Genomic DNA, 25,611 nt, shown 5'->3' with positions numbered 1-25,611 from the left:
TTTTTATTTTGTTTTTTTAATTTTATTTTTTATTTAATTTTTTTTTGTTTTTCTATTTTTAAAGCTTTTTTTTATTTTTTAATTTAATCTTTTAATTAATTTTTATTTTTAATTTTCCTATTTTTAAAGCTTTTTATTTTATTTTTTTAATTTTATTTTTTATTTTATTTTTAATTTTTCTATTTTTAAAGCTTTTTATTTTATTTTTTAATTTAATCTTTTAAATAATTTTTATTTTTAATTTTTCTATTTTTAAAGCTTTTTATTTTGTTTTTTTTTTTTTTTTTATTTTTTATTTTTAATTTTTCTATTTTTAAAGCTTTTTATTTTGTTTTTTAATTTTATTTTTTATTTTTTATTTTTAATTTTTCTATTTTTAAAGCTTTTTGTTTTTTTAGTTTTATTTTTTATTTGATTTTTATTTTTAATTTTTCTATTTTTAAAGCTTTTTTTGTTTTTTAATTTTATTTTTTATTTATTTTTATTTTTAGCTTTTCTATTTTTAAAGCTTTTTTTAATTTAATTTTTCTTTTTTATTTTATTTTCAATTTTTCTATTTTTAAAGCTTTTTAATTTTTTAATTTTATTTTTTATTAATTTTTTTAATTGTTCTCTTTTTAAATCTTTTAATTTTATTTTATTTGGTGCTTTCCAGACCAACTCAAGCTGCTGATTGTGGTGGAGTTTGAGGGTCTTGCGTTACGGCACTTTACAGTTTTTATTTTGTTTTTCATTTATTTTTAATTTATTTTGTTATTATAATTTTATTTAATTTTTATTTTTAATTTTTCTTCTTTTAAAGCATTTTATTTGGTGCTGCCCAACCCTGCTGTAGTGCATTTTTATACTTTGCAATACTTTGAAGTCATTTTGTTTTGTATCCCCATATTTTTCCCAAATGGTTCATCCCAAACTGTACCCTCCTCCCTTTACCTGTGTTATCCCTCTCCCAGGATGAGATCATCCCCAAACCCCGACTCTGGCTCTCTGTCAATCACTCAGCCTCCCATCCCCTCCATCCAGAAGTTTCGGTCCAAGTCGTCCAGTGATCAGCCAGAGGCTGGGAGTCAGCCCCCCAAGCCTTGCCCCATACGCTGTCCTGTATGTCCATCCCCCAGCATCCATCCCTTAGGGTCACTTAATGGTTGGTAGGATGTTCTCTGCTTTTGGTTTCCACCTCCCTTTAAATGTGACCTTGGCACATCTCCCGGGGCTCTCGGCAGGAGCCCCCTGAGGGGCAGGAGCTCCTCTGGGACTACTAATAAAACCTTGGATTAACCCCTGCTAAGAGTCGGCCCTTTATCATCTACCGATGTCTCTGGTGTTATCATCTACCGCTGTCTCTGGTGTCTCTTCTGCTGCAAAGGCGCCAGCCCAGGTGCCCTCAGCACCCTCGGGGCACAGAGAGTGTCTGCCCCCAGCCCAGGTGCCCTCAGCACCCTCAGGGCACACACAGAGAGTGTCTCCCCCCAGCCCAGGTGCCCTCAGTACCCTCAGGGCACACACAGAGAGTGTCTCCCCCCAGCCCAGGTGCCCTCAGTACCCTCGGGGCACACACAGAGAGTGTCTGCCCCCAGCCCAGGTGCCCTCAGCACCCTCGGGGCACACACAGACAGTGTCTCCCCACTGTCTTGACTCCACCTTTCAGAAGGCTGAAATATTATTCTATGATCTCTATTATATTAAAAGAAAATGAGATATTAGAACTATACTAAAAGAGCAAGGAGACATCAGAAAGCTGGAAAGGAATGAATAATAAATACCTGGGACTGCTCACAGCCCCAACACAGCTGGACCATGATTGGTCATCGAGTAGAAACAATGCACAGGAGACTAATCCAAGATGCCCCTGTTGCTAAACCATCTCCAGCCCACACTCCACAGCCAGCAGATCGTTATTGGTTCCATTTCTGTTCTGAGGCTTCTCAGGAGAAAAATCCCAGCAAAAGCATTTTCATCAAACACGTCAGTGCCAGGTGATGGCACAGGCAGCATCGGCCGGCCGAGGTCACTGTGTCATCCCTGCCAGCCCAGGTGTCACAGCAAGGGGGAGAGAGTTCACCCTGTGCTCAGCCTGCAATACAGAGCAATACAGAGCAATACAACACAAAACACATATTAACACAAGATGATAACCTTTTTCTATTTTCATTACATGTGGATTTATTTGGGTCTTGTCCTGCTACGAGGGCCACACTGTCCCCATGTTCAGGCTCCCACGTGCTGCTGCAGAGAGGCACGGGTGGGGGGTGAGGGGAGAGAGGGATGGGGCAGGGCAGGCTGGGGAGGGGAAAAGGGCAGAGTGAGGGATGGGACAGGGGCAGGATGGGGAGGGGAAAAGGGCAGAGAGAGGGATGGGGCAGGGGCAGGATGGGGAGGGGAAAAGGGCAGAGAGAGGGATGGGGCAGGGCAGGATGGGGAGGGGAAAAGGGCAGAGAGAGGGATGGGGCAGAGCTGGGCTCCAAGTTCGAGTAGGGGTGAGGAGCTGAGAAGAGGACACGGCAGAAGAGGGCTGAGGGGAGGAGGTAAGGGTTAGGAGGGGGCACGCCGTATCTCCCAGAAAAACACTGCAGTAAAATAAAACTCTGGTTGGCCTTGGAGTGCCAAGCACCTCCAGGAACCTGGTGGCAGAGTTTTGTTTGCCAGGGAAAAGGGCCAGCATTGGTGTTCAGGGGCCTGTGGCCCAGAGTGGGCAGCCACCTCCTGAAACAGCCCCTTCAACGCCCTTCTCGGTTTTGGGGTCCCCCCAACTCCCTTCCAATTTGGGACCTCCCTGCAATCCCTTCCAAGTTTTGAGACCCCTTTTTTGACTCCCAAATTCCCTCTGTCACTCCCCCTGTCCTTTCGGGCTTTGCAGGGACTGACCAGAGACTGTCCAAACCCCTGAGCCCCTCAAACTCCCCTCCTGGGGGCTTTTTGCCCTCCCTCCCTCAGGGAGAACTCCCAGGGTTCTCCTCCCACCCCCTCCCCGCCATTTCTGTCACCCCCTAAAACCAACTCCCAGGTCCCCCAAAACACAACTTTATTCACAGCCCAGCCCTGTCCATGCCCTCTCCACACCCCACAGGGGAGTCTCCCAGTGTCACCTCCCCCCCCCACCCCATGTCCCTTCCCCTATTTACAGCTCTGGGATGTGGCACTGACACGGAACAGCGAGGGGCACAGAGGGGGACACAGGGCATGGGGCATGGGGTGGGCTTGGGGTCATCAGCTCTGTGTCCTCTGTCCTGTCCGTGTGTCGTCCACCTTGGAGTCACTGTGTCCTGTCCTTGTCCCAGTCCAGGTGCCCCCCCACAGTCTCCCAGCTTGGTGTCACATTCCCTCACCTGTGGCATAACTCCATAACTCGTGCGACCCCAGCTCCGTCACCACGTCCTGCCCATGAAACACTCCCTGTGTCTCCTCACATGGTGGCACCATGTCTCCTGTCTGTAGCACTGTCCCTGTGTCCCCCACCAGGGTGGCCCACTGTCTGTGTGTCCCCACAGGTCACTGACAGCAGGCACTGCCAGAGCATTATCCAACAGTCCTTGTGTCCCCACCACGGTGTGCACGAAAAGGGCATGAAAAGCGGGTGATGCCCCAACTATCTAACACGGATGCCCCACACTCCGTGTGTCCCTATGTCCCGGTGCCACTGTCCCCCTGCCCCTCAGGGCACAAAGAGTGGGCGGTGCCCCCAGCAGTGCGAGGACAGTGCCCCACTGTCCCTGTGCCCCCTCCACAGTGTCCCCATGTTCCCTCAGGGCACGAAGAGCGGGCACTGTCCCCACATTGTCCCCTCAGGGCATGAAGAGCGGGCGGTGCCCCCACATTGTCCCCTCAGGGCACGAAGAGCGGGCACTGTCCCCACATTGTCCCCTCAGGGCACGAAGAGCGGGCGGTGCCCCCACATTGTCCCCTCAGGGCACGAAGAGCGGGCACTGTCCCCACATTGTCCCCTCAGGGCACGAAGAGCGGGCACTGTCCCCACATTGTCCCCTCAGGGCACGAAGAGTGGGCGGTGCCCCCGGCGGTGCCTCCTGAGCGCGGCGCTCCGGGCGAAGCTCTCCCCGCACTCCACGCAGATCAGCGGCTCCTGCCCACAGCCGCCCTCGGCCCCTGTGGGCCCCTCGCCCCCCACCCGAGGCCCCTTCAGAGCCCTCGGGGCACCGGCGGGGTGGGCGCAGCGCCGTGGCCGCGCTGCCCCCGGCCCGGCATGGGTGCGCTGGTGCTTGATGAGATTCTTGCTCTGCGTGAAGCTCTTGCCGCACTCGGCGCAGCCGTACGGGCGCTCCCCAGTGTGAATGCGCTGGTGCTGGATGAGGTTGGAGCTCCAGGAGAAGCTCTTGCCGCAGTGGCCGCACCTGTACGGCTTCTCCCCGGTGTGGGTGCGGCGGTGCTGCACCAGGTGCGAGTTCTGCGAGAAGCTCTTGCCGCACTCGCCGCAGGTGCTGGGCCGCTCGCCCGTGTGCGTGCGCTGGTGCCGCAGCAGCTTGGACCAGTGGCTGAAGCTCTTGCCGCACTCGTTGCAGATGAAGGGGCGCTGGCGGCCCCCGCCCCGCCGCCCTCCGCCCTCCTCGGAGCCCCCCGGGGCTGGGCCGGGGGTCCCGCGGGGCGGCGGGGGGCGCAGGGGGCTGTGCGGGATCACCGTGCGGATGATCTCGTGCGGCAGCACCTCGGCCTCGCCGTCGCTCACGATGCCGTCATCGGCTGGGGGAACATGGCCAGGGGGTGAGAGCACAGGAGGGGCTAAACCTCCAAACCAAATGTTTGCTGTGACCCTAAAACGGGCTGGGACCCCAACACAAATGTTTATTGTATTCCTAAAACGGGCTGGGCCCCCTCCTCGAATGCTCGTTGCACCCTAAAAGGGTGCCTGGAGCCTCCCCAGTTTGCCTGAAGCCTCCTCAAAATGTTCGTTGTGACACAAAAAGGGGCTAGGCCTTCTCCTCAAATATTTATTGAGCCCCAGAAAGGGGTTGTGCCCCTGACCCAAATGTTCATTGTGACCCAGAAAGGGCTGCAACCCTGACCAAATATTCATTGTGCTCCAAAAAGGGGCCAGACATCCATCCCAAATGTTCACTGGATCCCAAAAATTGGCTGGACCCCTGACCCAAATATTTGTTGTGACCCAAAAGGGGGCACAAAAAGGGGCTGTGGCCCTCTCCTGGTGTCCAGTGCACCCCAGAAAGGGGCTGCACACCCTACCCAAATGCTCACTGTGCCCCAAAAAGGGGCTATGCCCCCTCCTGGAGTGTCTGGAGCCCCCCAAAAGTACCTGAAGGCCCCCAAAATTCCCAATAACCCCTTCTTGGGGGGTCTGGAACCCTCTCAAGAGTGTTTTAAGCCCCCTTCAAATTCCTCTACCCCCCTCCAGTGGTGTCTGTAGACCCTCAAAAATGCCTTGAATCCCATCCCAAATGCCTCTACCCCCTTCTAGGTACATCTGGAGCCTCCCCAAATTTGCCTGCAGCCCTCCAAATTGCCTGCACCCCCTTCTTGGAGTGCCTGGGACCCCCCAAATTTGCCTACAGCCCACCCCAAAAGTATCCGTATCCCCCCCAAAATTTTCTGTACTGCTTTTCTAGGTTATCTGGAGCCCTCCAACCCCCCCATCCACTTTTGGGGTCCCCTCCTCACCAATGAAGACCCTGCGGACCACGTCCCCCTCGTCCGAGTCCTGCAGCTCCACCACGTCCGGCTCGTCCTGCTCCATGGGGGCTCCTGCAGGGACTGCAGCATCAAGGGGGGCCCTGAGCACCCCAAAACGCCCCAGGACCCCCCTGAGCAGCAGAAAACCACAACCGCTTCCCCCCACAATTCCAAAGGATGGTTTGCATCTTGGTTCCTGCTGTGCCTCCCGTATTTCTCAGTGTGACCCCCAAATCCTTTTTTGCCCCCCTCAATTTCCATTTACCCCGCCAAAATCCTTCTGTGTTACCTGTCCAAACCCTTCAGGGAGATCCCAAATCCCCTTGTACCCCCCTAAGCCTCATCCCCACAAAAACCTTTTTCCCCCCCCATCCATCTATTCCCCCCAAAATCTCTGTGTCACCCTAAATCTCTTCACGTCCCCACAAATCCCTCAGTGTAATTTCAAACTCCTCCATGCGATCCCAGATCCCTCTGTGCCCCCCCAAATACCCCTGTTCCCCCCATAAAACCCCTTTGTGTCCCCCCAAATCCTTCTGTGTGACCCCAAATCCCTCTGTGTCTCCCCAAATCACCCTGTACTCCCCCAGTTCCCCTCCCACCTGCTCTCTGAGGGTCTTGGGAGGGTCTCACAGCTGCTCCGGACTCAGCCCCTAAAATCTGGGGTGAGGGGGATGGAAGGATGCAGATGGGGGGGGTCACAAAGGGGGGGGGGTCACCGAGTTCCCCTCAAAATCACCCAGGACCCCCCAAATCACCCAGGGTGCTCCCAAATTACTCCCAGTCCCCCAAGGTTTGCTCCTCCCACAATTTAATTTTTCCAAGGGGGCACAAAAGAACAACAGAGCCCCAGGACCCTTCCCCAAAATTCACCCCCAAATTGAATACTGGGGGGGGACTCCCAGCTTTTTTTTGAGGGGTCCCCACTCTCTTGCCCTCCCTTCCAAAACGGTTCATCCACATCCCCCCCTTCAAATCCAACATGGAGGTAACCCAAATTTTTGGGGGGAGTCTCCCAGATTTTTTGGAGGGGGTCCCCACTGTCATTGCCTCCTTTCTGTCCCCCCCAAAACAGAGCCTGATGCCTCCTCCCAGCCCCAAATCCATCTCCCCTCCCATCCCAAATCCAAGCCGGCGGTTATCCACAACTGCGGGAGGGGTCTCCCAAATTTTTGCGGGGGGTCCCTACTCTCCTTTTTCCCTCTTTTCCAAACCTAAAAACGGCACACCCCCCCTCCCCTTCCATTGTGGCCCCCCTGCCACCGCCTTCTCCTTCCCAAATCCAAGACCGGGTGCATGCCAAATCGGAGAGGGATCTCCTGAATTTGGGGGGGGCGGGGGGCAGAGTGTTCCCCACTCTCCTTTTTCCATCTTTTCCAACCCTACAAACGGCGCCTCATTTCCACCGCCCCACCCCCCCGGCTCCAATCCATCGTTCCGCTCTATCCCCTGGGTATCCCCAGCTGGACGGGGTGGATCTCCCACATTTTTTTGGGGGGGTCCCCGCTCTCTTTCCTCTCTTTTCAATCCGCAAAATTCGCCGTTCATCCACACCCCCCCCCCCCCCCGCCCCAAATCTTTTGCCATCCCTCCGCCATCGCCTCCCCATCCCAAATCCATACCCGGGGGTATCTCCAGTTGGTGGTCGTGGGGGGGGGTGTCCATCCAGTTTTTGTGGGAGGGTTCCCACTCTCCTTTTTCCCTCATTTCCAGCCCCCCAACGGCGCCCCTCCGCCACCGCCTCCCCCATCCCAAATCTAACATCGGGATATCCCAAATTGGGGGGGAGGGGGTCTCCCAGATTTTCTGGGGGGGGGTGTCTCCGCTTTTTCCCGTCCCCTTCCCCCCCAAAAACGGGCCCGTTTCCCTCCCCCCGCGCCCCCCGACTCACCTCGGCGGCTCCGCGGCGCGGGAGGGGCCGGGGGCGTTCCGGAGGGCTCCGGGGGCGGCTCCGGGGGTCCCGTCGGGCTCGGCGGTGCGGGGGGGTGGTGGCGGGGGCGTCCCCCGGGCGCGAGGCGGGCACGGGGCCGGGAACAGGAAGGTCCCGTCATCCCATTCCCCGCCGGATGCGCCGCTGGGAAAAAAGCGGGGAAAAAACGCTGGGAAAAGTGGGGGGGAAACCTTGGAAAAAGGGAATTTGGGCGGGGGGAACCCCTAGGGGGAAAAAAAAGGGCGGGTCCCAGCAGGGACACCCCCGAACCGCCCGGTATTGAGTGGGGGAATTGTGCGAATTGCCCGAATTGTTGGGGTTTGGTTATTTTGTTATAAAGGGAGGTGTTTTCCAAGCGGGAGATGGATCTGGGGGGGGGGGAGGTTGGGCAGGGTGGGTTTAAGGGGAATAAGGACAGGGAGCCCCCCCAGACCTCTCCCTCCCCCCTTCCTGCTTTGTGTAACGGCAGCGACGCGTTTCCTGCCCTCCCGGGAATTAAAAATGGTTGGAATTACGCAACGAGGGCGGAGGGCTCGGCAGCGGCATCCAGGGATTCAGGGAACGGCGGGATGGGGGTTTCGGGGCGTCCCCTGCGCGCCCCCCCCCAAATCCCTGAATGATCCCCCAGAGGGTTTTATCGGGGCATTTCCTGCCCCCCTCCCTCCGACCCCCGGGAATCAGAAACTGGTTGGAATTACACAATGACGGATCACGGGATCCCGAGATAGAAGGACTGGGGGCGATCGGGGTTTTGAGGTGGCCCCTGCGCCCCCCAGATTCTCCCTCACAAGGCCTGGGGATGCATTTCTGCCCCCCGCCATCTCTAGAATTAAAAATGGCTGGAATCGCACAGCGAGGCCAGAGGGTTCAACAGTGGCATGGAGGGATTTTGGGATCAGGTCATGATAGGATTGCGGTTCCGGGGTGACTCCTGTGCCCTCCAAACGCTGAGCCCCTCCCCCGATATTCTGGGGGTGCTTTTTCTGCCCCCCAACCCCCCAGTTAAAAATTGTTGGAATTATGCAACACAGACAACGATTTAGCAGAATTTTGTGGTTCTGGGAGCATGGAATAGTAAGATCAGGGTTTTGGGGTGCTCCCCCTGCACCCCATGCCCCCAGAGCCCCTCAGAGGGTTTAGGGGTGCTGGGCTGGGAGTATGGGGTCTCCATCTCCTTCCCTCACCCCAGGCACTGGTTCCTGAAGGATGGGAAAAGCTCTGCATGGCCATACTGGGATCACTGTGGGTGACCCCAAAATCTCACAGTCGGACAATGTCATCACCCCTGGCTGGTGTCCCCAAATCCATATAGTGGACCGAGGCTGCTCAGAGACCTTTAATTGATGTCATCAGCAGATCCATGTGCCCAAATCCCAGGATTCCCATCCTGGGGACCCTATCCCCAGGGTCCTTGAATCCCTGTCCCCACCATGGGGTCCCCATCCCCATCACAGTGTCCCCATCCCGACACCCCCATTCGTGTGTCCCCGTGCCACTCCCAATGTCTCCACAGGCTTGGTGTCCCTATCCCCATCTGCCCCCATAGGTACAGGTGTTGCTGTCCCCATCCTGATGTCCCAATCCTGGTTTCCCTGTCCCCATCCAGGTGGCCTTTTCCCCCTCACATTTCCCACTTTTTTCATCTCTCCCCTTTCTTGTTTTTTTCTCTCCTTTTCCCCCACCATTTCCCCCATCACCTTTTCTGCCCTTTTCCCCCTCACATTTCCCACCCTTTTTTCTCTCATGTTTCCCACACTTTTTTTCCCTCCCTTTTCCCACTCTTCTTCCTCTCACCTTTCCTGCTGTTTTTTCCCCTCACATTTCCAACCCTTTCCCCCTCACGTTTCCCGCCCTTTTTCGCCTCACGCTTCCAGCCCTTCTTCCCTCACATTTCTGACCCTTTCCCCCTCACGTTTCCCGCCCTTTTTCGCCTCACGCTTCCAGCCCTTCTTCCCTCACATTTCTGACCCTTTCCCCCTCACGTTTCCTGCCCTTTTTCGCCTCACGCTTCCAGCCCTTCTTCCCTCACATTTCTGACCCTTTCCCCCTCACGTTTCCCGCCCTTTTTCGCCTCACGCTTCCAGCCCTTCTTCCCTCACATTTCCGACCCTTTCCCCCTCACGTTTCCCGCCCTTTTTCGCCTCATGCTTCCAGCCCTTCTTCCCTCACATTTCCGACCCTTTCCCCCTCACGTTTCCATCTCTTTTTTCTCTCACCTTTTCCCACTCTTTTCCCTTCACCTTTCCCCCTCATTCCCTCCCAGGCTCTCCTGTGTGGAGGCAGCACAGGCGGCTCCTCGCTCCGGCGCCATCATGGACTGGTTCCACTGCAGTCGCTGCTTCCGCCAGGATGGCGCCCGCTTCGCCATCACCAACTGTGGCCACATCCTGTGCGAGGGCTGTGGGGGCTCAGGTAAAATTGAGGGAAACCCTCAGTTTAAGCCCTTTAAATGCTGAGAAAGGGGGAGTTTCTTTCAATTTAGTCCCTTAAAATAAGAGGGAAAGGAAGGGTCACCTCAACTCAAGGAAATAAATAAGTGAGGGCTCTGCCCTCAATTTAAACCCCTAAAATATCGGGAAAAGAGGGTTTCCCCTCAATTTCTGTCTTTTAAATGATGGGAAAAGGAGGATTTCCCTCAATTTACACCCTTAGCATGGTGGAAATGGAGGATCCTGCCTCAATTTAAAACCCTGAAATGAAGGGAAATGGTCCATTTCCCTCAAGGAACACCATTTTTGGGACTTTTGGACATCTTTTTCTCTCTTTTTCTTTTTTCTCCCCTTCCCACAGGTCCCTGCCCAGTCTGTGGCACCGCCTGCTGCTACCTGCCCATATCTGATCAGGCCAGTGTCCTCCATGTTGTTCCCCACATCCCCTTCCCACCGTTTTCCCTTCCCGTTCCCAACCTTCTTCCCATCATTTTGACACCCCTATGCCCAATAGATGCGCCCAGAGGAGAAGGTTTTCTTCAAGAACCCAGTGGACCTCGCCCTCAAGCACCTTGCCCACATCACGCAGGTGAGGACACGGATGATGGGGGATGAGGTTCCACCGCTGTCCCCAACCCCACACGCTGGGGGGTACAAGGGAGTGACCGACATCCCCCAGGTGTGGCAGTTCCAGATGGCACAGGCACAACTTCTGGTGGACTTGCACGCGGACAGAACTCGGCGGGTGCAGGCAGAGCTGGACAAGGCCAGAGAGGAGCAGGGGGAGAGGAGGAGGTGAGGGGGACGCTATGGAAGGGGGTTCGCACCTCCATCTTGGGCTCCTCTGGGCATGTGGGTGAGGCAGCACTCCTTAACGACAGTCCTCATCCTTCTGGCCCCTTTCTTGGGAGGGTCTTACCCCCCCTTGGCTGCCACATTGGTGACAGCATGTTCTGCCATTTGCTGCCATCTTGCTGAGCTCCCACCCCCTTGCTCTGCCCCCCTTAGGTACCCTATGGAGGGACCCCCACCCCAAATGGGGGGGAAAACCCACCCTCCATTAAATCCTCCCCCTTCCCAGGGAGCTGGAGTCGCTTCGCCGGGAGAATGAAGAGCTGCGCCGCATGCAGGTGGCCCCCAAAGCCCCCCTTCCCCTTCCCTGGCCCCCAAACTGCCCCCCAAAGTCCCCCTGCCCCTTTCCTGGACCGCAAACTCCCCCCAGGGCCCTCCTGCCCCTTCCCTCACCCCCAAAACTGTCCCCCTCAAATCTCCCCACAGCTCTCCCCAGGCTGGCGCTGGAGCAGCCGCAGCAGCACCCCCTATCCCTCCCCCACACATTCAGGTAAGTGCCCCCCAAATTTGTAGGGGGGTCTTCCACACCCTGAAACACCTCCTCATCCTCTCCTTGCTCATAGGGGTCCTTCCAAATTTTCTGTCTCCTTTCCAGTCACCCCCCAGCCCCGCCGGCAGCTCAGCAGTCAAGTGGTCAGGTAAGGGGTGTGGGGCATCCTAAATTGGAATGGGGGTCCCTCAATTGCACAGGGGGGTCCCCCCAAACTTCCTGCCTCTCTTTTGCAGCCGCTTCGCCCCACTGGAGCCCCCCCAGTCCCACAGCACCCCAGGATGGCAGGTGAGACCTCACCCCAAATGGGGGCCACCCCAAAATAGGGGGGTTCCCATAATGGTTTGCTCTCCCCCCACAGGCTGGCATAGCCTACAGAAATTCAGGGACCTCCAGCGTAGGTGAGTGACCCCAAATCCTACAGGATTTATCCCAAAATAATGTCCCAAGCCCCGACCTTCAGCTCCAAGCACCATCCCCTTTCCTCGTCTCCAAGGAGGGACCCTAAAAGCTCATATAGGGCCTCAAACCCCCATGGTGTGACCCCAAACCCCTGATCTCTCCCCACAGGGACCCCAAACCCCCACGGAAGGAGCCCAGAGCTCCCCAAACCCCCTGCAGGACCCCAAGCCCTCCCAGAGAAACCCCTGACCCTGATCTATGGGGTGACCTCAAAAAACCCCCTAACGCCCCTTTCCCTCTTCAGTGCCCCCCTTGGCTGGGACAAGCGAGGGACAGGTACTGGGGGCACTGGGAGGAACTGGGAGGGGACTGGGGGCCTTGGGATAAACCGGGAGATGTGGAGAGGGGAATCTGGGGGGGACTGGGATAAACTGGGAGGGACTGGGAGGGGATATAGGGAGCCCCAGGAGGGACCTGGGGGCACTGGGAGGGGGTTACTGGGAGGGACTGGAAGGAGAGATTGGTTACTGGGAGAGAATTTGGATTCCTGGGAGCACTGGGAGGGGACGTTTGGGTTACTGGGAGGGGGGCTTGGTGATACTGGGAGCGCTGGGAGGACCCCAGCTCCACCCCCTCCTCCTTGCCCCTCCCTTTTCCCACCCCTTTTCCTCCGAAATCAAGACAAAACCTCCAAATGCAGTAGCTATTCCCCAAATTCAGAGGCCACCCCCGCCAAATTCGGTAACCAAGCCCGCCCAGAATTCAGTAGGCACTCCCTAAAACGCGATAGCCACCCCGCTATTCGGTAGCCAGGAATTTAATCTTCTTTATTTAGGGCTCTGCTCGGCGGCTGGCGAGGGGCGGGCGCTCCCAGTGGGATCTCAACCCACGGCCATAAAGGACAAACAGAGATCTCTGACGGGATCCGAGGCTCCTGAACAGCAGCTCCGGGGGTTCCCTGGAGATGGCTGGGGGCAGTAGTTGTTAAAAAGGAATAAAAAAAAAATTCCAATTTTGGTGCCGTTCTGGGTCCGTTTGTGGGGCCGGGGGGGCGTGGCCTCTACCGCGAGGCCCCGCCCCCCGGGCCTATCGAGGTTGTGTTGCCGGTGCTGGGTTCCTATTGGTTGGTGGGTCGGTGTGCGGGTGGCCTAAGGGGAAAGCGGGATATGGAGGCAAATTGGGGAAAAATGGGGAAAATTGGGGGAAAATTGAGGGGGTTACGGGGGGGGGGTGGTGAAAGGAGGAGGGGGAGGGCCTTCGTGATCTTAGGAAAGCGCGGATTGGTGAAAATCCGATAGGAGGCGTGGCTTAAGAGCGATCGGTGCTGGGGATTGGAGGACAGGCATGGAGGGGGCGGGACCAGCGGGGGAGCCGTAGCCGGATTTGTGGCGAGGTGGTCGGGGCGGGGCACTTGGTGTGACGCCACTTCTGGTTAGCGGCATTTCCGCGTCCTGCTTGGCCGGCCGCCGCCGCTGGTCCGGGAGCGGCTCGGGCCCCCGGAACCGCCCCGCGACCGCTCCGGAGCCACTACGCATTCCTCCGGAACAGCCGCGGCTCCACCTCCGCACTCTCCTGCGGCTCGGTCCGGCCCGGGCCGCTCCCTCCCCGCCCCGGGTCCGGCGCGGGGCTCGGCAGGGCCGGCCGGGGATGCCGCGGCGCGGCCCGCGCCATGTGGTACATCATGCAGAGCATTCAAAGCAAGTACTCGCTGTCCGAGCGCCTTATCCGCACCATCGCCGCCATCCGCTCCTTCCCTCGGGACAACGTGGAGGATCTCATCGGCCGGGTGAGGCCCCGTGACCGGGACATCCCACCCCTTCCGCGGCCAGACCGGCCTGCTTGAGTCCCCCCCGGACTCCGGGTCCCTCTGACGGGCCCTGCCGAGCTGTCGCCGGCTGTCCCGCTCCCTGCGGAGCCTCCGTGGGGATCCCCTGGAGGGGAAGATCAGGGCATCTCTGGTTGGTTTAGAGACTCCAGGCTTTTCCTTCCACCCTCCGAACCCCCGGGGCTGGCGGGGTCTCTGGGGGTCTCCGGGCACCGTTTGGTGACAGTGAATTAGTGAAACACAAGCGGGAGCTGGGATTAAGACCGGGAGTGTTTTTGCGAACAAACCCCCGAGATTTCTCTTAATTAAGCCTTTCTTGAAGGGGGGATGGGAAGGGCAGGGAAAGGGTGGGTTTTTCTGACCCCGGGGTGGTTCCTGCAAACCCTCGGGATTTGTGTGAATTAACCCTCTCTGAAGGGATGGAAAGGGGGGAGTTCCTTACCGGGGGGTGTTCCTGTGCTCCCCAGGGTGCCGATGTGAACTGCCTGCATGGCACCCTCAAACCCCTGCACTGTGCCTGCATGGTGGCTGATGCCGACTGCGTGGAGCTGCTGCTGCAAAAAGGAGCTGAGGTAAAGCTTTGAAAAAACCAAAAACAGGTAGAAAAAATTCCGAGATAATGGGCAGGGAAGTCAGGAAGAGCTGATTAAGAGTTGACGTTGGAGCTGATGTGTTTAAGTTGGATTTTGGGAAAACGTTCTTCCCCCAGAGTGTCACAAGCTCTGGGAACTGGGATTTGGACAATGCTCCCAGCATAGAGGGGGATTTTTGAGTGTCCCGTGCAGGGCCGGGGCTTGGATTTGTAGGTCTTTGTAGGTCTTTTCCACCTCAGCATATTCTATGGGCTTGTATCCCCTCACAAAGTGGCACCAGGGAAAGGTTCATTGTCCCAACAGGGAGGGAATTCTTGGGCTGAGATTTTTGGGAGAGGAGGAAGGATTGAAACCTAAATTTTTGCACTGAGATTTCAGGAGGCTGGGAAGGAAGCCACTTTCCCCTGGTAAAACCCTTCCTTATTTTTCCCTGCGTTTGGGATTTGGGACCTTTAGCTCTTCCCTTGCTGCGGGATCCAGCTGGAGCCACTCCCTGACCCCCAAACCTTTTTTTTTTTTCCTCCCCCAGGTGAATGCCCTGGACGGCTACAACCGGACAGCCCTTCACTACGCAGCAGAAAAAGATGAAACCTGCGTGGAGATTTTATTGGAGTACGGCGCCAACCCCAACGCCCTGGACGGCAACAAGGACACGCCCCTGCACTGGGCGGCCTTCAAGAACAACGCGGAGTGCGTGCGGGCCCTGCTGGCCAACGGCGCCCTGGTCAACGCCCTGGACTACAACAACGACACCCCCCTGAGCTGGGCGGCCATGAAGGGCAACCTGGAGAGCGTCAGCGTCCTGCTGGACTTCGGCGCCGAGGTGCGCGTGGTCAACCTGAAGGGCCAGAGCCCCATCTCACGCCTGGTGGCGCTGCTGGTGCGGGGCCTGGGCACGGAGCGGGAGGATTCCTGCCTGGATTTGCTGCACAGGGCCACGGGACACTTCGAGCTGCGCAAGAACGGGAGCCTGCCCTGGGAGGTGGCCCGGGACCCGCAGCTGTGCCAGCGGCTGACGCTGCTGTGCTCGGCGCCGGGCACGCTGCAGGCGCTGTCGCGCTACGCCGTGCGCCGCTCGCTCGGCCTGCGCTTCCTGCCCCAGGCCGTGCAGCAGCTGCCGCTGCCTGCCTGCCTCAAGGAGTACCTGCTGCTGCTCACCTGAGCCAGGGACAGCTGCCCTTCCCCCGGAGGATCCCCGCTCACTTTGTCACTTCCCAGGTTCTTCTCCGTGGTTTTGTTCCCCTCGGCCACCCGGCACTCTGCTGGCCCCTCACGCTGCCTCCGTTTCCTCCCCTTGGCCCTTCCATTTTGTCCCCTCCCTTTCTCCCCCTGTTCTGTCACGCTCCCTCCATTTCCTCCTCTCTGTTCCCTCTGCTTCTCTCCCTGTCCCCCCCTTTCACTCTCTGCAATGAACAATATCCCTCTGATGGCAAATTATATCCCAGCTGTTGGATTAATCTATTTTTCCCCTTTTTTTTTTTTTGTTTTGTTTTTTTGCCTTGCAAAAGGAAGGTTTTAAGGGAAAAGTCTCCTTTGAGGAAGGACCCAAGGCAAGAAATTGTGGGTTAGGATGCAGAGTAATCCTGTGGGATGGGTTGGCTGAAAATCAAAGATCCAGGTGTTTCTCCAGCATGGAGAGTGAAGTTCTGCCTGTTTATCCATAACTTTTATGCTGCATCAGGAGTGAAACCACCTCAAAAACCAAAATTTTGCAGGGCTGGAGTTCTTGTAGGCGAAAGAAATCTTCTTCAGAGAGCTCCACATGGAGCTGAGGGCTTCCCTCCCATCTCTTCAAGCTCTTCCTGAGGTTTCCCACTAGGAATTCACCCTTTGGTGTTGGTTTGGGGTTTTTTTTTTGGGATCTATTCCAGGATCCAATGGAAGAGCAGCTCTCCAAGGTGAAACCAAGCGGCTAAAAACTGTCATTGTTATTTTCTGGGATGAACTTGGGGCTCAAATTTTATCCCTCTTTTATCCCTCTGTGTTATGCTGGGCAGGGAAATCCTGAGGATGAGGAGGGATTTGGTGTCAGTGGGGTCCAGGTTTGCCTTTCCATGGATTCACAGAGACCTGGAGCACTTGGACAAGCACTGAATTTATTGAATCATCTCCATTTTATGACTTTTAACCCTAAAAACCTCAACCTCCACCATCCATCCTCAATTTATCCTGATACCGCTTGGGGACCACTTCTCAAAATCCCATAAAATCCCTGAAAAGCCCCGGGATGCTGTGAGAAAAGGGGATTTTTGGGGTTCCTCAGGCTGGCAGTGGCTGCTGTCCCTGTCACAGGGTGGCGTCGGGGACCAGGACCTTGCGGGTCAGGTGCTCCAGGTGCGCTGTCTCAGACGTGTCTAGCTCAATGTTGTACTTGGCCAGGATTTTGAGGATGGGCCGCAGCTTCAGCCACCACTGCTCCTTGGGGATGCGGTGCCTGAGGGGACAGGGACAGACTGGGGACATCCCTGGGGAGGGATCCCAGGCTTTGTCCGCTTTGGCAGGGTGGGGAAGGGAGGGACAGGGAGGGACACGCACTCAAAATCCGTCTGCTGGCGCAGCTCAGCGATGGGTTGGAACACCAGGCTGCGCTTGCGCATCCCCAGCAGGCACGCTGAGTCCGCCGTGTTGGCAAAGATCCGGCCTGGGAGGAACACAGGAATGGTTGGGAACCTCCTGGAGGCGACTTGGGAATGGTTGGGATCCTCCAGGGACGTGGGAGGGAAGGGTGGGAATGTTTGGGAATCTTCAGGGATGGGAAAACACCTGGGACGGGAAGTCGGGAATGTTTGGGATCCTCCTGGAGCAGGGCTTGGGAATGCTCAGGATGCTCCATGAGGGTAAAACCTATGGGAGGGTAGGTTGGGAATATTTGGGACCTTTCAAAAACGAGAGGGGAGGTTAGGAATGTTTGGGATCATCCAGGAGTGGGGAACATCCCCCAGAATCCACAGGAGGGCTTTTTGGGAATGGTTTGGAATGTAGGGTCACTCTGGGATCCCTTTGGGATCCCCCATCCAGCAGCACCCACCATGCCGGGAGCACTCCTTGATCTTCCCGGTGATCCAGGCCACGGCCTTGGCGCCCATCTTGGTGCCGAAATTTCGGTCAAAGGGGGTGGGGCTGCCTCCCTGCCCCAGGAGAATCCAGGATGAGTCAGTGAAATCCCCCAAGTCCCAGTCCTCTTCCCAGGGAAACCCCCTGAACACCGATCCTGTTCCTGGGGGAATTCCCAAACCCTCACCCCATTCCCACCTGCTGCATGTGCCCCAGGACGTTTTTCCGGCAGTCAAAAATCCCTTTGCCCTCCTCGCAGTAGAGGTTGTAGATGAAATCTGTGGTGTAGTTCTCATTGCAACGCTCATTCCTACACCAGGGACAGGATCAGGATCAAATCCCACAATTCACCCCATCCCAAACAATTCCACTGATCCCCAACAGCAGCACCACAATGAGACTCCAAATCTTCCATCACCACGGTGAGAGCCCAGTTCCCCTGATCCCAAACCCAATCCCCACAGGGGTGCCACGAGGTGCCCCCAAAGCTGGAGCCCACCTGAGCACAAGCCCCCTCTTCACCGTGGTCTTCATCTTCTCCGTCAGGTGGTCCACATTGGCCTGTGGGGTCGGGAATGGAGGTGGGAGTGGGGTCAGTGGGGAACCTACTCATTCCACACCACCCTGGTGCCACTGGGGACAGGGGACAGGACTGTCCCCACCTGCAGGTCACGGCTGCTGAAGGGCTCCTCGAAGATGTAGGCGGCGTCGGCGCCGGCTGCCAGCCCGGCCATGGTGGCCAGGTAGCCACAGAAGCCACCCATGGTCTCGATGATGAACACGCGGCGCTTGGTGCCTGCAGCCGACTGCTTGATCAGGTCACACGTCTGCAGTGGGGACAGGATTTGGGATCAGGAGAAGGGATTTAGGGCCAGGGGATTTGGGGTGCCCACTGCAGACTGCTTGATCAGGCCACACGTCTGAAATGTGGGATTTGGGGTCAGGAAAAGGGGTTTAATGTCAGGGCAGTTGGGGGATTTCCATCGGGGTCTCAGAGTGGTGATAGTGGTAGGAGAAGTGCTTTGGGATCAGGGGAATTTGGGACTTCCACTGGGATCTTACTGTGGTGATGGTGTTTGGCATCAGGAGGGATATGGGACACAGGATTTGGGTTCTCACTGTGGTGATGATGTTTGGGAGCAGAGGCTACAGGATGGGGGGTCTGACCGGGGTGGTGGTGTTTGGGACGAGGGGGATTTTGGGGAGGTATCTGGGGTCTCACAGTGGTGATGGTGTTGAGGGCGGTGTCGGCGCCGATGCTGAAGTCAGAGCCGGGGACGTTGTTGGAGACGGTGGCGGGCACGATGCACAGGGGGATGCAGAGCTCCTCGAAGCGTGCCCGGCCCTCCACCAGCTCCAGGCCACCTGTGAACGCCTGAGGGACAATGGGGACATCAGGGGACAATGCAGAGAGGAGAGGAACAGGGGGGCACTGACCACACCTTGACCAGACCTGGCCCTCCACCAGCTCCAGGCTGCCGGTGAATGCCTGGGGGATAGCAGAGGGACCTTGACCCCACCCTGGCCACACCCTAACCATGCCTCTCTAAGCCCATCCTGACCACACCCCAACCATGCTCTGACCAAGCCCCACTGACCCCATCCCGCTGACCACACCCTGCCCACACCCCACTGACCTCAAAGCCACCGATGATGATAAGACCATGAATCCCAAATTTGCTGATGTTGGCACTGATCTCCTCAAAATGCTTCTTGGGCAGAGTCCTGGGAAGGGGAAACCCCTCGGGATGAGCCTGACAAGAGGGGGACCCCAGGGGGACCCCAAATGACCCCACAGGCAGGGGGGAGTCACCTCTTGGTGCCTAGTTTGGATCCTCCCAGCCCCGTCCAGCTGCCCACAGTATTCCAGCCGATCTCCTCCACCTGGGGGGTGAAATGGGTTTAATGGGGTGGGAGAAGGATCTGGGGTCACACAATGTCCCCTCAGCCCTCTCAGGAGGTCACACAATGTCCCCTGGCTCAGGGACAGCAGCAGATCAGACCCACAGCAGGGCTGGGGTTTGGACAGGGATTAAACACCCCCATCCTGAGGAATTCCTGAGGAATCTCCATCCCTGCAGTGCCACAACTGCCCCTTCCCAGGCCCTTTTCTTGCACCCTTCTCCCACATGGATCTCCCCATCCCAAAATCCAACCCCTCAAATCCATCCTGCATTTCCCAAACTCTTTTCCCGGCCTGTTTCTCCACTGGGATCTCCCCATTCCAAAACCCAACCCTTCAAATCCGTCATGCCCTGGCCACCCCTTTATCCCATAGGGATCTCCCCATCCCAACTCCTTTCCCCCATAGGACCCTCACTATCCCGAATGCCAGCCCCTCAAATCCATCCCAAACCCCATTCCCTGTGGGAATCTCCCCATCCCAGTCCCTCTCCTGACGCTTTTCCCACCCCATTCCCCTCGGGACCCTCACCATGCCAAAGGCCAGCCCCTCAAAGCCGTCGTGCACCGCGAGCATGCGGTGCCCATGGATGAGGCCGATCCTCACGGTCGCCCGCACGGCCGCGTTCATCCCTGCGGCCGGAGCGCCCACGTTCATCACGGCCACCGTGTACCCGCTCTGGGGACAGGGACAGGGCTCACTGGGGGTTGGGGCTGGGCTTGGGTGGTATCCGTGCCTGGGATGGAATTGGGGTGTCCCGGCTCGGGCCCCTCCCCATGCCCTCTCCAGTGCTCCCTACCTTGGTGGCAGGCGGGCGGATGTGAGCCAGCAGCTTATAGACGTTCCAGTTGTTCTGAAAGCTCCTAAAAATCAGGGAAGTTGGGGTTTTGAGGCGTTTTGAGGACATTGGGGTTGCAGGGACAGGGACATGGAGGTGCCACCCACCGGCCCCGCAGCTTCACCGCGTCCTCGAAGCGTCCTTCGTTCATGGCTGTGGTGACGTCCTTGGTCTGGGGGCACAGAGGGGGATTGGGGTTTCCTGGGTGGGATTGGAGCGTCCTGGGATGGGATCAGGGTGTCCTGGGTAGGGTTGGAGTGTTTTGGATGGGATTGGGGTGGAATGGGGTGTCCTGGGGTGGGATCCGTGCCTGGGGCTGGCTTGGGGACACTCCCTGGAGGGTTTGGGGACATCTTAGGGATGGGAACCGTCTTAGGGACCCAGACTGGGTCTGGGGCCACTCCCAGTGTCCCCCCATTCCCACTCACCACCTGGACACATTCCATGAGGGGCAGGCGCACGGCCTGGTTGCCAGACAGACTGACCACACAGGCCGGCGTCTCCGGCGTCCCCTCCAGCAGCGCCATCACAGCCTCCACACCCATCCTGCTGGCCTGAGGGGACATCAGGGGTGTCACCTCCCAAGGGGGGCTGTCAGTCACCTCCAGGTCCCCTCGTCTGGGACTGGGGTGAGGAAGGAGGTGCCCACCAGGATGCGGTCGAAGGCTGAGGGGGTCCCCCCACGCTGGACGTGGCCCAGGATGGTCACCCTGGTGTCGTACCCCAGACGTTTCACCACCAGCTGCAGGGACACAGGAGAGCTCTGGGACTGGCCCCAAAAAGGGAGGGGGCAAAGGGGGATGTCCCCCCACCATCCCCACTCACAGCTTTGATCTCGTCCGAGGTGATGGCCTTGCCATGCCTGTCGATGGCACCCTCAGCCACAATGATGATGTTGAGCCTGGAGCCACCATCACGGGTCTGGGGGGGATCACAGGGTGTCAACAAGGATGGGGACAGGGGGAGATCATCCATCCCTCCATCCATCCCTCCATCCATCCCTCCATCCATCCATCCATCCATCATCCATCCATCCATCCATCCATCCATCATCCATCCATCCCCGTGTCCATCCCTCCCACCTCAGCCAGCCTCCTGCACAGGTGCTCCTCCCAGTCGTCCTCAGGGGGTGACTCAGGAATGAAAACCCAATCAGCACCACAGGCCAGGGCTGTGATCAGCGCCAGATACCTGAAATGGGGCCAAAAACTGCTTTTGAGCCACTTCCCCCAATTTTTGGCATGACAAGAACCCTTCCTAGGTGCCACCAGAACGTACCCGCAGTGCCGCCCCATCACCTCCAGCACGAAAGTCCTCTGGTGGCTGCGGGGACAAGAAAGCGTCACCCACCCGAAACGGGAACACCGGGGGGCTGGGGACAACGAGGGTGTCCTTGTCACCTCTGCGCCGTGGTGGTGATGGCGTCCACAATCTCCATGATGCGGTGCAGCGCCGAGTCGGTGCCGATGGTCATGTCGGTGCCACAGAAGTCGTTGTCGATGGAGCCCACCATGCCCACGATGTTCAGGTGGCTCGAGCGCTGCGCCTCCTCTGCCGTGATGCCACCTGGGGAGGGGGTGGGCAGGAGGGGGACGCCGTCCCCAGATGGTCACTTGGGGGGTAGAGGTGTCAAAGGGATTGTTTGGGGGGAAAACACTCAGTTTTGGGTGACAAAACCCTGTATTTTTGTGTAGGACACCTTGATTTTGGAACCAAAGTTTTTTTAGAATCACAAACTTACATCACACTGCAACAACAAACCTTCCCACACCCTCCTTTCCTGATGTGGGACACCCCCAAAATGTCCCCTTAGGGGGAAGCAGCGCCACAAATCTCTATTTTGGGGGAAAACCTCAAATTTTTGAGTGCCACACCCTGCTTTTTTTAACCACACCCTTTTTTTCTTCTGTGTCCCCCTTTAAAACATCTTCAACAGTGCCCCAAACCTCCATAATTATGGAAAAAACCCAATTTTTGAGTTCCACATCCCGATTCAAAACCAAACCTTTCCACACCCCCTGTTCTCTCTCTGCCCTCCTCCAAAATGTCCCCTTGGGGAGCAAAAGTGTCCTAAACTTCCATAACTAGGGAAGAACACCACATTATTACGTGGGGAGACCCAAATTTTTGCGTGCTTTTGAACCCAAACCTTTGTCTTTTGACCCCAATCCTTTTCCTCTGTCGCCCCCGTACCGGTTTTGAGCAGCTCTGCCAGGAGCCCGCCCCACTCGGCGCGGAAGGTGTCGGCGCCGGTGAGGCTGCCGTCGCCGCCGATCACGCACAGGTTGGTGATGCCGCGCTTGACCAAGTTCCGCGCGGCGCGGAGCCGCCCCTCGCGCGTGCGGAAATCCTGGCAGCGCGCGCTGCCGATCACCGTGCCACCCTGGGGAGGGACGGCGGGGCACGGCTGGCCTCGGGGCTGGCCGGCTGTCCCTGTGTCTGTCCACCCATCTCATCCCCATGTCTGTCCCTGTGTCTGTCCTCCCATCTCATCCCCATGTCTGTCCCTGTGTCTGTCCACCCATCTCATCCCCATATCTGTCCCTGTGTGTCCATCCTCCCATCTCATCCCCATATCTGTCCCTGTGTCTGTCCACCCATCTCATCCCCATGTCTGTCCCTGTGTCTGTCCACCCATCTCATCCCCATATCTGTCCCTGTGTGTCCATCCACCCATCTCATCCCCATATCTGTCCCTGTGTCTGTCCTCCCATCTCATCCCCATATCTGTCCCTGTGTCTGTCCACCCATCTCATCCCCATATCTGTCCCTGTGTCTGTCCACCCATCTCATCCCCATATCTGTCCCTGTGTGTCCATCCACCCATCTCATCCCCATGTCCATACCTCTGTCCCTGTGTCTGTCCACCCATCTCATCCCCATGTCCATCCCTCTGTCCCATCCTCATGTCCATCCCTCTGTCCATCCATCCATCCCATCCCTCTGTCCATCCACCCATCCCATCCCCATGCACGTCCCTGTGTCCACCCTTCCCTCCCTCCCTCCCCCCATCCCAGCTCTGCTTTTGGGTCATTTTCTGCTGAGCCCAGGCTCAGACTGGAACCAGTGAGGGACAAACTGGGACCGGTGAGGAGCATGCCCAGTGCCTCCCCAGCCCAGGAGGGGATTCCCCAGTGTCCCCCTGTCCGTGTGTCCCCCTGTCCGTGTCCCTCACCAGCTGCAACATCATGGACACGCTTTCCCACGTGGCCTCCCTGATGTGGTCACCTCCGTCCACCAGCCCCTGGTAGCCCTGGGGGGACAGAGTGGACAGTGGTTCAAGGACAACTTTTCCCAACTTTTGTGGTGGGGCTGTGGAATTTTGGGGTTGGGGCTGACACTGACCTCACACACGAAGAACACCTTGGCCCCGGTGTAGATCCCCACCCGCACCACGGCGCGCACGGCCGCGTTCATGCCTGTGGGGCACCGCCATCATCCTGTCACCCCTTGGTGACATCCCCAAGCCCCTGGCACCTCCCTGCGGCTGCCACCCCTCGGTGGACACCCCCAATCTGTCCCCCCGTACCCCCCCTGTCCCCCCCCCTCGCAGCTGCCACCGCCTGAGTTATTTTTGCCCCGGTGACCTTTGGTGGCAGCGCCTGACACGGGTGACAAACACGGGGGTGGGGGGAGGGGACACTCCGGGGGGGCCCCCATGGCCTGGCACCCCCCCCACGTCCAGCCGCCCCCCATCCTTGGGACCCCCAGAAAAATCCCAAACCTGGGGATGAATCCTTGGAATTTTGGGCAATCCTGATTATTTTGGCTCAGTGCCAAAGTGCCACCGGTGCCCACTTGGAGTCCCCTGCCCGAATTTTGTCACTGTTGTTCCCCTCCGCTATCCCAAAACTCCTCAAGCTCCACCCGACCCCAAACCCCCACCAAGGTCATTCCCAGAACCTCAATCCAGGGAAAACCCTGATGGTTGTGGCATCAAAATCCCGATTTTTACCTCCAAAGGAGCGGTTTTAGGGACTCGGGGGGGTGAGGGATTTTGGGGGGAATTTTAGGGGGGGGGATTTGGGGCAGGGGCTTAGTGATCCCGGGGATTCCGGGATCCCAAGGGTTTTATGGAGTTTTGGAGGAGGGGGCAGAAATTCGGGGGGGATTTCCAGGGATTTCGGGCTGGGGATTTCTAGGGATTTTGGATCCCGGGGTTTTGGGGTCCTCTTACCCTGCGCGTCCCCCCCGGAGGTGAGGACGGCGATGGCTTTGCCGACCCCCAGGGTCTCGGTGTGCTGGGGTCCCGCGGGGCTCGAGGGCATTTTCCTGCCTGGAAAAAATCGGGAAATTCGGGCAAATCCCAAGGCGGGAAGAGCGGCTCTGTCCCTCCGGGTGACGCTGCCAGCGCAGAGTGGCACCGCTGGGGAGGAACGCGGCGACACTGGGACAGCCCCGCTGACACCGCCGGGACACTCCCGCCCGGGGGGGCGTGGGGGGACTCCTTACTGGGAGTTCTCGTTACTGGTCCCAGTCTCGATTCCCTACTGGGGCCAGGCTGTCCTTAGTGGTCCCAGCCTCTCCTTACTGGTCCCAGTTTGTCTTTACTGGACCCGGTGCATACTCTCTCTGGGAGCTGCTCCGTCCTTCTTACTGGTGCCAGTCTCTGTTCCTTACTGGTGCCAGTCTGTCCTTACCAGTTCCAGTTTGCTTTTCCTGCCCTGCTCTCCTTAATGGTCCCAGTCCCTCTTTAGCAGGGCCACTTTGTCCTTACTGGTCCCAGTTTGTTCTTACTGGTTCCAGTCTTTACTCCCAGTGGGAGCTGCTCTGCACTCCTTACTGGTGCCAGTTTGTCCTTACTGGTGCCACTCTGTCCTTACTGGTTCCAGTCTGGATTCCCTGTTCATCCCAGTCTCTATTCCCTGTGGTTACTGGTCTGCCCTCCTTTCTGGTGCCAGTTTATCCTCCTTACTGGTCCCAGTCCATCCTTACCACTCCGTGTCTGTGTTCCCTGCGGGACTCTGCGCTCCCCACTGGTTCCAGACTGCTTTCCATACTGGTCCCAGTCCCCACTCCCTGCATCTCCCGGTTCCAGTTCCCCGCCGGTCCCAGTCTGGGGGCGTTACTGGTGCCAGTTCCTGTTCCCTGCTGGTTCCAGTACCTCTCCCTAACCGGTTCCAGTTCATCGCCGGTCCCGGTACGGGGCCGTTACCGGTCCGGGTCGCTGTTCCCGGTGGGATCTGCTCTGCTTTTCTTACTGCTCCCAGTCCCCGTTCCCTGCCGCTGCCTCTCCCGGCTCCGGTTCGGTCCCGGTCCCGGTCCCGCGGGCGTTACCAGTGCCGGTCCGCGGGCGTTACCGGTGCCCTCCCGGGGCCGTTAGTGGCGCCAGTCCCGCTGCCCACCGGGAGCACTGACCTGCGGAGCGCCGCCGGCCCGGCCCGGGCGGGAGGAAGGACAGCAGGAGGAGGAGGAGGAGCGCGGCCACGGAGAGCGCGGCCGGGGCCACGAACCGGGACAGCGCCGGGGCCACCGGGACCGCCACCATGGCCCGGAGACAGCGCCACCATGGCCCGGGGACAGCGCGGGGACACGGGCTGGGACCTGGGATTGGCCGCGGGGAGCGCTGTAATGGGATCGGGGTGACGGGATCGGCTGTAATGGGATCGCCCGTTAGGGGATCAGGGTAACGGGATCGGTGTAAGGGGATCGGCTGTG

At 57.5% G+C, this 25,611-nt stretch overlaps 4 protein-coding genes across 7 annotated transcripts; 2 read left to right on the top strand and 2 right to left on the bottom strand.

Annotated features, from left to right (window-relative positions):
- Positions 1-1,642: 1,642 nt before the first annotated feature.
- LOC129130527 (uncharacterized) lies at positions 1,643-8,053 on the bottom strand. Of its 2 annotated transcripts, none has more exons than XM_077192785.1 (4): positions 7,529-8,053; positions 6,240-6,297; positions 5,626-5,718; positions 1,643-4,692 (listed from the first exon to the last, which is right to left on the bottom strand). In XM_077192785.1, the coding sequence occupies exons 3-4, from the start codon at positions 5,699-5,701 to the stop codon at positions 3,983-3,985; spliced, it is 786 nt and encodes a 261-aa protein (XP_077048900.1). In that variant the 5' UTR covers positions 5,702-5,718; positions 6,240-6,297; positions 7,529-8,053; the 3' UTR covers positions 1,643-3,982. The 2 variants fall into 2 exon arrangements, with proteins under 2 accessions (XP_077048900.1, XP_054505001.1); XM_054649026.2 differs by having other exon boundaries at positions 5,626-5,709; positions 7,529-8,052.
- Positions 8,054-8,244: 191 nt separating this feature from the next.
- On the top strand, positions 8,245-12,903 carry RNF212B (ring finger protein 212B). Its single transcript, XM_054649193.2, has 11 exons — positions 8,245-9,979; positions 10,358-10,410; positions 10,511-10,585; positions 10,676-10,791; positions 11,078-11,126; positions 11,275-11,338; positions 11,444-11,486; positions 11,575-11,626; positions 11,700-11,739; positions 12,045-12,076; positions 12,576-12,903. The coding sequence occupies exons 1-11, from the start codon at positions 9,712-9,714 to the stop codon at positions 12,636-12,638; spliced, it is 855 nt and encodes a 284-aa protein (XP_054505168.2). The 5' UTR covers positions 8,245-9,711; the 3' UTR covers positions 12,639-12,903.
- Positions 12,904-13,145: 242 nt separating this feature from the next.
- ASB8 (ankyrin repeat and SOCS box containing 8) lies at positions 13,146-15,615 on the top strand. 2 transcript variants are annotated; one of them, XM_077192784.1, is made up of 3 exons: positions 13,146-13,526; positions 13,983-14,137; positions 14,688-15,615. In XM_077192784.1, the coding sequence occupies exons 1-3, from the start codon at positions 13,388-13,390 to the stop codon at positions 15,318-15,320; spliced, it is 927 nt and encodes a 308-aa protein (XP_077048899.1). In that variant the 5' UTR covers positions 13,146-13,387; the 3' UTR covers positions 15,321-15,615. The 2 variants fall into 2 exon arrangements, with proteins under 2 accessions (XP_077048899.1, XP_054505084.1); XM_054649109.2 differs by having other exon boundaries at positions 13,147-13,526; positions 14,033-14,137.
- A 619-nt stretch (positions 15,616-16,234) lies between these two features.
- On the bottom strand, positions 16,235-25,603 carry PFKM (phosphofructokinase, muscle). Of its 2 annotated transcripts, none has more exons than XM_054649104.2 (23): positions 25,312-25,603; positions 24,131-24,229; positions 23,299-23,372; positions 23,129-23,206; positions 22,147-22,336; positions 21,354-21,519; positions 21,232-21,276; positions 21,036-21,144; positions 20,779-20,874; positions 20,603-20,695; positions 20,382-20,507; positions 20,061-20,125; positions 19,915-19,978; positions 19,647-19,793; positions 19,026-19,096; positions 18,850-18,937; positions 18,435-18,587; positions 17,875-18,039; positions 17,712-17,773; positions 17,411-17,522; positions 17,187-17,286; positions 16,694-16,799; positions 16,235-16,592 (listed from the first exon to the last, which is right to left on the bottom strand). In XM_054649104.2, the coding sequence occupies exons 1-23, from the start codon at positions 25,439-25,441 to the stop codon at positions 16,445-16,447; spliced, it is 2,487 nt and encodes an 828-aa protein (XP_054505079.2). In that variant the 5' UTR covers positions 25,442-25,603; the 3' UTR covers positions 16,235-16,444. The 2 variants fall into 2 exon arrangements, with proteins under 2 accessions (XP_054505079.2, XP_077048898.1); XM_077192783.1 differs by lacking the exon at positions 25,312-25,603 and adding an exon at positions 25,058-25,303.
- Positions 25,604-25,611: the final 8 nt, after the last annotated feature.

The sequence above is a fragment of the Agelaius phoeniceus genome, chromosome 35, assembly GCF_051311805.1.
Source record: "Agelaius phoeniceus isolate bAgePho1 chromosome 35, bAgePho1.hap1, whole genome shotgun sequence".
Lineage (NCBI taxonomy): Eukaryota > Metazoa > Chordata > Aves > Passeriformes > Icteridae > Agelaius > Agelaius phoeniceus.
Note: the sequence above shows the minus strand (reverse complement) of the source record. Positions and strands in the feature narration are given on the sequence as shown.

Bases quoted from the DNA above. Each gene is read 5' to 3' on its own strand.
- LOC129130527 (XM_077192785.1), bottom strand. From the start codon at position 5,701: ATGGAGCAGGACGAGCCGGACGTGGTGGAGCTGCAGGACTCGGACGAG. The intron at 4,693-5,625 runs GTGAGGAGGGGA...ATGTTCCCCCAG, and splicing joins GGTCCGCAGGGTCTTCATTG to CCGATGACGGCATCGTGAGC.
- PFKM (XM_054649104.2), bottom strand. From the start codon at position 25,441: ATGGTGGCGGTCCCGGTGGCCCCGGCGCTGTCCCGGTTCGTGGCCCCG. The intron at 19,097-19,646 runs GTGAGGGTCCCG...TTCACCCCCCAG, and splicing joins AGGGGCTGGCCTTTGGCATG to GTGGAGGAGATCGGCTGGAA. The intron at 17,523-17,711 runs GTGGGCTCCAGC...TCCCTGGTGTAG, and splicing joins AAGAGGGGGCTTGTGCTCAG to GAATGAGCGTTGCAATGAGA.
- RNF212B (XM_054649193.2), top strand. From the start codon at position 9,712: ATGCTTCCAGCCCTTCTTCCCTCACATTTCCGACCCTTTCCCCCTCAC. The intron at 10,792-11,077 runs GTGAGGGGGACG...CCCCCTTCCCAG, and splicing joins GAGCAGGGGGAGAGGAGGAG to GGAGCTGGAGTCGCTTCGCC. The intron at 11,339-11,443 runs GTAAGTGCCCCC...TCTCCTTTCCAG, and splicing joins TCCCTCCCCCACACATTCAG to TCACCCCCCAGCCCCGCCGG.
- ASB8 (XM_077192784.1), top strand. From the start codon at position 13,388: ATGCCGCGGCGCGGCCCGCGCCATGTGGTACATCATGCAGAGCATTCA. The intron at 13,527-13,982 runs GTGAGGCCCCGT...CCCTCTCTGAAG, and splicing joins TGGAGGATCTCATCGGCCGG to GGATGGAAAGGGGGGAGTTC. The intron at 14,138-14,687 runs GTAAAGCTTTGA...TTCCTCCCCCAG, and splicing joins TGCTGCAAAAAGGAGCTGAG to GTGAATGCCCTGGACGGCTA.